This window comes from Oratosquilla oratoria, chromosome 13, assembly GCF_046742065.1.
Source record: "Oratosquilla oratoria isolate Oo_2021 chromosome 13, ASM4674206v1, whole genome shotgun sequence".
Lineage (NCBI taxonomy): Eukaryota > Metazoa > Arthropoda > Malacostraca > Stomatopoda > Squillidae > Oratosquilla > Oratosquilla oratoria.
The window spans coordinates 9,617,963-9,627,962 of NC_134789.1; the positions used below are offsets into that span (position 1 = coordinate 9,617,963).

Below are 10,000 nucleotides of genomic sequence, written 5' to 3' on the forward strand. Positions count from 1 at the left end.
TGACTACTTCACACGTTTCACGCCGCATTATTGGAGCCTCTTTTATCTCACGGAAATATTTTTTTCCTTCTCCTCAGCCAAAAGACGCACGGCCTCCCATTCTTGTCCCGTCTGCGGCAAACATTACGTTAACGAGGGTAGCCTGCGAAAACACTTGGCGTGTCATCCTGAGACCTCGCAATTCACATCTTCTCTACGCATGTGGCCCTGTTCTGTGTGCCACGCCGTCTTCACCCACGAATCAGGTAAGTTCTGGCGGAGGATAACCCAGGGGGTAGGCCTCTACAACCACCACGGTACCTCCTCCTCTTCCTCTTCTTCCTCCTGCTCTTCTTCCTCCTTCGGCTCTGTCCGCCTTCAGGAGGTGACGGTGGCGCTCCAGCTGAGACCTCTTCTGAATCAAACGTAGACGTCTTTTCTCCCCCGTTCTTTTTTGTTTGGCAAATGGTGTTAGCCGAAGGTACCAGACACGTCTAGTTTCAGTGCTTTCAGTCGCAGCAGCAGAGTTGGAGTATTCTAGACAAGTCACATCTAATGCTCTCTCAATCTCTCTCTCTCTCTCTCTCTCTCTCTCTCTCTCTCTCTCTCTCTCTCTCTCTCTCTCTCTCTCTCTCTCTCTCTCTCTCTCTCTCTCTCTCTCTCCCTCTTTTGGGTCAAACAACGAGACCACCAGGCGTGTCTGATTTTCCACACCAAACCCAATATGCCAAACTAAAAAGCCGCTGGAGGCGACGCCTTACTTGTGTGTTCCATTGTGAAAATTTCGTTCTTTACAAAATGGAGACAGTTATAAACCAACACGCACTCGCACAGTTTCCAGGATTATATAAACACACACACACACAGGCGCTCGTACGAACGCGAGCGCACGCACGCACACACACACACACACACACACACACACACACACACACACACACACACACACACACACACACACATACACACAAACACACACGCGCGCGCGTTTATATTGGCGCTGACAAGCACTCCGTCCCTACTGCCATGACCTCAGCTGACCTCATTTTTCGTTTCAGGGCTGCTGAACCACATGGAACACATGCGCATGGACCCCAAGCACCAGTTCGCCGCACAATACGTCCTCTCCCGCGCGGCCGCTGAGCGCCGCGAGAGGGAGAACCTGCTCGGCCTTGCCCAGGTCGGCCTTCAGGGAGGCGGCAACCACATGGGAATGGGAATGGGGATGGGGATGGGAATGGGCATGGGCATGGGCATGGGGATGCCGCACCAGATGCAGCACCAGGTTCAGCATCCGGTGGTCACGAGCATGTCGATGGCGGCATCGCCTTCCACGCAGAGCGACGCCTCGTCCCGTATGTCCACACCCGCCGAGAAGATGGACACGTCCCTCGGGCGCATGCCCTCCCCGACGGACACCCTCCGGTCCATCTCGACCCACCATGACACTATGAACCACATGCGCCCCGCGCACGGAGGCGATAACATGCGCGCCATGATCAGCCAGAGCCAAGCCGAGCTCGTCAAGTCGACCCTAACTTCGCAGGCAGAGACGATCCGCTCAGTTATGGCCTCCCAGGCCGAAGTCATCCGCTCACTCGCGGGTCAGCACGGCCAGCACGGCCAGCAGCAGTCTCAGCAGCAGCAGCAACAGCAGCAGCAACAGCAGCAGCAACAACAGCAGCAACAGCAGCAGCAACAGCAGCAGCAACAGCAGCAACAGCAGCAGCAACAGCAGCAGACTTCAGCTCACCAACAACCCGGAGGAAGCCATCAGCCACCGGAGCCTATGGGGTCTCCACAGCCGGACATGCGCGACATGAGGGACATGAGGATGGGCGGGAGCCAAATGGAGGCCGCCCAGGCCGCCCAGGCCGCCCTTAGGACGGCCCAGGCCGAAGCCGCCCTCCGCCTCGTCAACCCCGACGGGCGCCCCTCGCCGCAGCACGTGACCGGCGACATCAGCGAGGCGCTTCGCCTTCAGGAAGCGCGAATGGAACAAGCCCTCCGTCTGCATGGTGACCCTCGTGGTCTCCCCGGTGCGATCCCCGGCTTCCCCCTGGCGCCCTCACAGCACCACCCGCAGCAGCAGAGTGCGTAAAACCCCTCTAACCCCCCCCCCCCAACTGACTCCTGTCCCCGACCTAACCCCTCCTCCCCGGCCACTCCCTTTTATACGAGTCCCTATCCAAGGACCTCCCTTTCCTCCCAATAAACCCACCCCCTCCTTTCCTATCACCCCGACCTCCCAGACCCTCCCCCTTCCCCCATCCCCCGACTCCATCTCCACCTCTGCACGCACAGCGGCCCCACGCACCCCAACGCGCGGAGGGTTATCGTGAAGAAGCGTCCACGACTTTAGGAACGCGGGAGGAGGTCATGCAGCTGAAGGCGCTCGACTCCCCCTCCGGCGTTGGCACTGAGAGCCGCGCCTCCTGGCACGCCACGGAACCTTCTGGGTGGGTCCTAAAGCCTCCTCAAACGCCGAAGACACCACACCAGCCTCCGCTGCCGCCGCCGTCGCCGCTTCCGCCGACATCGTCGTCGCCAACAACAGCAACTGTACCGCCGCCGCCGTCGTCGTCTTCGTCGTCGTCGTCGTGCCGTTAAGTCCCGGTGTACTGCCACGGTGCCACGGCGCCCACCGACCGGGACAAAGTCAACCTGGCACTCTTTCCGCTGTGACGTGTTGTCGAGACTGCCCCACGCTCCCTCCCCCTCTTCCATTACACCCCCTTCCTCTTCCTCCTCCTCCTCCTCTTACACCTCCTTCTCCTCTTCCTCCTGCTCCTCCTCATCCTCCTCCTCCTCCTCCTCCTCCTCCTCCTCCTCCTCTTCCTACTCATCTCTCCGAACTCATTTTGGTTCTACACTTGTTCCGTTTGTGTTGTCGTATCTTTAGCTGTGATAAAAACGCTCGTTCCTGACATAGGAGCATTGCTTTTAATTATTTTATGAATTATTACTATTATTTTGTTACGTGTTAGTTCCTTGCGTAGTGGTTGGTGGTTAGCCTAGCATTGCCGGTGGTGTCCACACCACCACCACCACAACCACCACCACCACTACCGCCATCACCACAACCACCACCATCGCCGCGGGCACTGGTCAAGGAAGGCATCAGGAATCTTCTGCTTCTGATGTCTTTACCGCGTACAAAACCTAAACATTATCTCCTTTGTTTCCCTCCTTCCAGCCCTAACTAAGTGCCCCTAAATCCTTGACACTTTACCCCCCTTCCCTTCATCCCCTATCCTGACCTAATTTCACACTCCCTTGCCCTCTATCTACCCTCAACTCTTACCTTCCCTTTCTACCTACTCCCTGCAAATGCAACTAATTTACGCTAGTAAGGGATTCTGGCAGCTGGGAGATGTGTCCAGCCCCAAACATCCTTCCACCCCATCTTTCACCCTATATCCTCCCTAAAAAAAATCCCTAAATAACTCCGGAGGATAAATATCCTCACACGCTCACCTCTCCTACTACTCCTCCTAGATCTTCCTACTTTCCTCCTCCTCGTCCTCCTCATGGATTGTCCTCCTCCTCCTCTTCTTCTTATCAACATACTCTCCCTCCTGCCAAGTCCCACCCCAGAGTTCCTGAATGGTCTTTTGCTTAAAGTGCAATTTTTGGGGACCAGCCCCTTATTCAAATTCTGACCCCCCCAACCCCCACACATAGTATACCAATAGTCTGCAACGACAGCAGGCTCGAAATTACGAAAAGAAAAGAAAAATAGATCATCTGGCGAGAAGGCCATTGCTCCATCACCACCACCACCACCACCACCTCTACCACCACCACCTCTACCACCATCACCACCGTTCAAGTTCCGCTGATAACCGCCAGATGGTGATGATGCTGATGCTGCTGATAATGATGTCGATGAAGGTGATAATGAAGAATATGAAGAATAAAAAGATGGCGATGTATATGATGGCGATAAAAGAGATGCTAGTAAGCATGTTGATGATGATGATGAGGATTATTATAGCAATGGTGAACATGATGATGAAAATTATGTCCACGATGATGGTGATGTTGACGATGATGTTGTTATGATGTTGTTGACGATGATGATGATGATGATGATGATATTGATGATGCTGATGATGCTGATGCTGATGCTGATGATGATGATGTTGACAATGATGATGATGATGATGATGATGATGATGATAATAATGATGATAATGATGACGATAATGACTATGTCGAGGGCATCGCACGACCTGGCAGTTTTTTTGTCAGTAAATCATTCAAGATAGTGAGTGATCACTAAGTGTATGTGCGCGCGTTTGTATACCCATACGTATGTGTGTATGCGTGTATGTGTGTGCGTGCGCGTGCGTGCGTGAGTGAGTGAGTGTGTGTGTCTGAGGCGCCCTCTTCTCTACCTGGTAGAGCGAGAGAGGAGATACCACGCCTCCACAGCCACCCACCCACCCACCCACTCACCAACCACCCACCCATCAAAGCTCCCCCCCCCAGCCCCCATCCTCCTCCTACAGACACCCCTCAAGTCCCACTTCATCCAAAGCTGTCGTCATGGAAACGACAGCAAGTCGAGTCTGCTTAATGCTGCATTGTATAATCCTATATAGTTTTACACTAAACCCATTGGTTCTGGATCCTTCTGCCTGTTTCAAGCATACTGTAAACATGCAAACAATCAAACATACTAGTATCTTTTTTTGTCTGCCCCAAATCATTCTCGAAACACGTATGCATTTTCTGGTTCCAGTAAGTAAATAAACGAGTAAATATAACTTAGGTAAACCATTGAAGTCGACTGCGACACTCAACAGAACTTCATAAATGAAAGGTGCGACCCTGGCACTATTGTGTACGTAAAGCGGTGCTTGTTCCAGACCTGCTGAACCTGGAAAGGCAGGCGTGAGTATAATAAAAAATAATAATAAACTATATTTTATCATGATCATTTGTACTGAAAGATTCACAGTTTGAATCGAGATCAGGGATTCGCCTTTTCCCAGAGGAGGAATAATAAATCCCCCCCTCCCCGCCCCCAAATCCCCTCCCCCCCACTTTACCTCCAACCCTCCAATGAAACCTCTTTCCATCCCTCATTTCTCCCCTTCCTCCTCTTCCCCCTTCTCCTTCTCCTCCTCATCTTCCTCCTTCTTTCCCTCTTCCTCCACCTCCAGCTGTTCCCTCCTTTCCTCCTCCTCCTCCAATTCCTTCTCCTCCTCTTCCTCCTCCTCCTCCTCTTCCTCTATCCCTACCCCCTCTCGCCGGAGAGTCTGCACTGGGGGTGCCGCCGTCATATTTTCTTGAACGACACCGATAGCGGACAACCAAGCCCGCCCTATAGCCCAGCCGCCAGCCCCTGCAATAGACTCACATACACACACACCATGGATACTCTATCAAGCCTCGACCTATTTCGATCGCCTAGCTGATACCCTGGGATATAACACGCTCATATCGACGGGGGAGATCAGCTAGTTACCGAGTCGGCCCGAAACACAAGCACCCCGCCCGCCCCCACAAAGCGCGCGCGATCCGCAAGCAAGCGCGAACCGCAAGCGAGCGCGAACCGCAGGCAAGCGCAAAACCGCAAGCAAGCACGAACCTCAAGAGAGCGCGAACCGAAGGCTAGCGCAAACCGCAAGCGAGCGCGAATCGCAAGCAAGCACGAACCTCAAGGAAGCGCAAACTGCAAGTAAGCACGAACCTCAAGGAAGCGCGAACCGCAAGCAAACGCAAACCGCAGGCAAGCGCAAACCTCAAGAAAGCACGAACCTCAAGAAAGCACGAACCTCAAGAAAGCGCGAACCGCAAGCAAGCGTGAACCGCAAGCAAGCGAGAACCGCAAGCAAGCGCGAACCGCGCGAACCGCAGAACCAGAGCCCGGTCTCCCAATGCCTTGGTCACCCCAGCTGCCTTCTCTCCGGTTTGATGCACCGATGTGTATAGATGAAGAAAGAACAAAACAAACAAAAAAAAAAGCAGAAGATTTCCTAATTTATGGTTAATAACATTGTAATTATCAGATTTGTTTTATACAGTTGCACAGTTCAATGTCTAATTTTCTGGTTGAGTCATTGACATATAGAAATGATTGTAAAGGCTGCCCGTCTGCTGTAGTCGTAGGGGCAAGTGGGCTGTCTCCCACAACGCCGCCGCCGCCGCCGCCACAGCCGCCACAGCCGCCGCCGCCGCCTAAGTTCCTCGAGGTATATCAGTGGTCCCCTCACAGGCGACGGTACCTTTGCCCCCATTGCTACACCAGCCCGGCACTCTGTTGACTGTTCCTGCAATCAGAGATTTACCGTTATATGCTGTTCCCTCTTGCAATAGAACTAGCCAGTTACTGTTTGTACATATACCTTAGCAATAGAGTGGGGATCTCGCAAGGTTGCTGTCTCCCCGCCTCTCCTCCTCCTCCTCCTCCTCCTCCTCCTCCTCCTCCTCCTCCTCCTCCTCCTCCTCCTCCTCCTCCTCCTCCTCCTCCTCCTCCTCCTCCTCCTCCTCCCCCTTCTCCCACTTCTCCTCTACCTTCCATTCGCTTAGTCGAACTCTTACTCCTTTTTCTCCTCTTCCTCTTTCTCCTTCTTTTTTCTCCTCCCCTTTTTCTCTTTCTGCTCGTCTTCCCCTTTCATATCCTTCTCTTTTTCATTTTCTGACCCACCCCCATCGACCCACCCTGTCCTTTATACCTACATCTATCACCTTTATCCACTGCCACCATTTCCACCCTCTCAAGCCACCTAAGCCCACTACCTCAGCCTGACCTGACCTCACCTCACCTCACCTGACCTCACCTGTCCAGAACAGCCCCAATTGCACCTCGCCCCTGGTAACCATCGCCTTGACAGCATGATGTGATCACCCGATCCCGCCCTCACCCTTGAAGGTCCCTCTCGCCTCGAGGGTCACTAGGTGACCCTCAGGAGCTTGGCCTGCATACGCGTAAGGATGGACCTCAACCTCACATATGTACATATTACTCTCCCCTTACACCATACCTCAACATCCCTATCTCTCTCACCACTCACCCTTCAAGAAAAATAAAAATAAAAAAACGAAAAAAAGAGAAAGGAAAAAAAAAATAACACGCGCTTCCCTACCCCGTCCCCTTTCCTGATTCCCTCCTTCCCTCTTCCCCCCTCTCCTACGGCCCCCCGTCCTTCCCCCCCCCCGGCCCCCCTCCCTGATCCCCCTCTTCCCAGTCCTGAAATCCTTCCTTGACCGACCCTCCCCCCACTACCACCACCACCTCCACTTCGACCCTACAAACGGTACACTGGTTATAACGAAATAACGCGACACAAGCTCGCAACGGACCAACGGGCCAACGGACCCCCGGGCCATTTCCACGTGCGGCCATCGAGCGCACGTCTGGACCATGCCTGGAAGCGTCCCATCCCTGCACCCCAAGACCTGCACAATCACCCACCACCTACTCACCTACTCCTATCAACCTGCTTCGGCCGCTGTGCCCCCGTGGAGGGGGGCCCCCGTGGAGGGGGGCCCCCGTGGTGGGGTCGGGACCCACGCTCGTGCCACTCGCTGTCGGCAGGTAGAGGCATAAGAGAGTCTGTACAAGAAGCACTTTGACGATGGAAGAAAACGGGACGGACAAACACCCACGGCCCAGATGACGTCATCACGGGCAAGAGTCGTCGAAGCCAGTGCTCAAAGTAAACCCATCTCCCGCCCACACCCACGCCCACTTAGCCCCCCCCCCCGCCCACCCCTACCCACACGCCCCAGCCTCCCGTCCGGCTGAGGATGGTCAGGTCAAAATACAGCAAATACAGAAAAAAGTAATAATAATGATAATAGTAGTAATGCTAATAATAATACTGAAGGATTGGCGACAAGAAAAAAGAGTTAATAATAATAATAATAATAAAGTGTAGCGTTTCTCTTTATACATATTTTTTTTTCTGTTGAGTGGTGCTTGAGTACACGTCAGAGAGGAGATGCGGTTGATAAGCTCCATTAGTAGTATACTTAGTCGGTCTTAACGTTATATACGAGTGTCCGCCGCGCGCAGGCAGTGCGTCGACAACAAGAAGAAAACAAAGAAAAACGAAAGAAACAAAGAGTAAATGGAAGAGAGAAAGAAGAGAGAAAGAGAGAAGACCGGCGGCAAGGAGACAACCCCTTAACCCCCCCACCCCCAGCACGTCGGTCTATCTTCACCTCACCCTCAAACCGAACCCAACCGATCCGACAACGATCCTCGAAGTCTTGGTCCTCTGAGAGACCTTTCACCTTCCCCCACACTGTACAGTCCTCCCCAACCCCCTTCCCCGCCAGCGTAGCGCCACGGCTCTGTCCCCCCACCCCCATAACCCCAATGCCGAACCCTAAAGCGGGCACCCCCAACCCAACCTACCCAAGCCCAAAAGAGGGCACCCCACACTCCCAAAGACCCGCTTACCGAATAATGTTCATCTTGGCTTTGCAGTGTAGCTTAAGGGGACACTACACTGGTGCCGGGGTGGGTGTCTACCTCTCTCCCTTACACTCCCCTCTTCATTGTCCCCTTACTCACTCCCGCTCCCCCCAGCCCCACCTCCACTCCTCTTTCTACTCCTCCTCCTCTTACTCTTTTCCCCTCACCTCTTCATCTTCAGGTTCCCTGCTTCTTCTTCCGAAATCCCTTTTCTTCCACCATGACGTTCTCTTCTTCCTCCTCTTCCTTCTCAGGCAATGGTTGGCGGCGCCGGGCCGCATCTCGGCCGCCCTTTGTTCCTTCTTGTACATGGCGAGGAAACAGTGATGCCTTTATGATATACCTCATGCTAGAAAGGTGTGGTCTCTTCAGGGCCAGCACAGAGGGCCGAGTCATCCCCGCGCCGCCAGGACTTCTGCCACGCCTACTGACCCTCACCCCCCTCCCCCTATCCGAGAGTCCTCTGTCCCTCGTGGCCCTTCCCCCTACCAACTCCCCCTCCCCCTCCCTCTCCCCCTTAACCATCCTCATTCCTTTTCTTCACTCTTCATCTATCCTTCAGCCTCTTCTTCTGCATCGTTTCCCCCATCTTCATCCTCCCAGGCCCTTCCTCCTTCCCTCCCTCCCTCCCTCCCTCCGGCGTCTTCCATTCCCTGTGGCGACCCAACACTTTACGCCGCAAGATTGCCGCAATCGCCACCACCGCCGCCGCCGTATGCGGCGTTGTGTTTCCTAGGCTGCGCGTGTTCTCTCCCATCGTCCTGTTCCATTCCCCTTCCCATCCCTTCCATTCCACCTCCCACACCACCCGTTTCCTCTCCATCCTCTACCTCCTCATCCTTCCTCCATTTTCCCCCGTTTCGCCTTCCTCCTCCTCCTCCTCTTCCACTTCCTTTTCCTCTTTCCTTCATCATCTCTCTTCGAGTTCCCAAACATCACAATAGCCTCAGTCCTTACTTCTGCCATATCCTTCTATATCCTTCATGCCTCTCCTCTCTTCCTCCTCCTCCATTTCCTCCTCTTCCTCCTCCTCCTCTTCCTCTTCCTCCCTCCCCCCCAGTTGTGGATTTGCCCTGCATATCTACAACCTCCCCCCCCCCCAAGAACCGGACGGTCTAACATAAACAAAAAATAAATATAATAAAAAAGGCATACGTGTCCACTGAAAGGATAATAATGACATATACAAAGTTTGTGTACCTACATGGTATATCTGTAAGACATAATAGCACACGTCCTAGCCATCTTGTTTGTATTTATGTATGAAAAGTATCAAGAGAGTAGTGTCTAATAGGTCATTGTTGTCACAGTGTCGTTTGTTTGGAATAAGATGGGTTGGGTCAAATGAATTTTGAATTTGTACACATGAGTTGTAAAGACAAAGAAAGACGATGTACAATAACTGATACGGGATAAAGCTGCTCAGTCTGTAGTCCCGTCTTCTGCGAAAGGTCCTATCGACCCCACTCCATTTTCTATTGTAGCGCACTGTTGTCCTAATCTACCCTTTCAGTGTCGTCAAGATAGGAAAATACTCTAGAAGAGGGAGTGAAGAAATTTGCCCATGCGAGGGAGTGTTGTCCAGTG

General features: G+C 53.2%; 1 protein-coding gene across 8 annotated transcripts in view; it reads left to right on the top strand.

Moving 5' to 3' along the window:
* Positions 1-10,000, top strand: part of LOC143032304 (uncharacterized) — a 751,965-nt gene that overhangs the window by 741,892 nt on the left and 73 nt on the right. For all 8 annotated transcript variants that reach the window (XM_076196813.1, XM_076196808.1, XM_076196807.1 and 5 more), the window contains 2 exons: positions 78-245; positions 1,038-10,000. The exon at positions 1,038-10,000 is cut by the window's right edge and continues 73 nt beyond it. In XM_076196813.1, the coding sequence (XP_076052928.1) occupies positions 78-245; positions 1,038-2,080 (1,211 nt within the window). In that variant the 3' untranslated portion in view covers positions 2,081-10,000. The remainder of the gene's footprint in view (positions 1-77; positions 246-1,037) is intronic.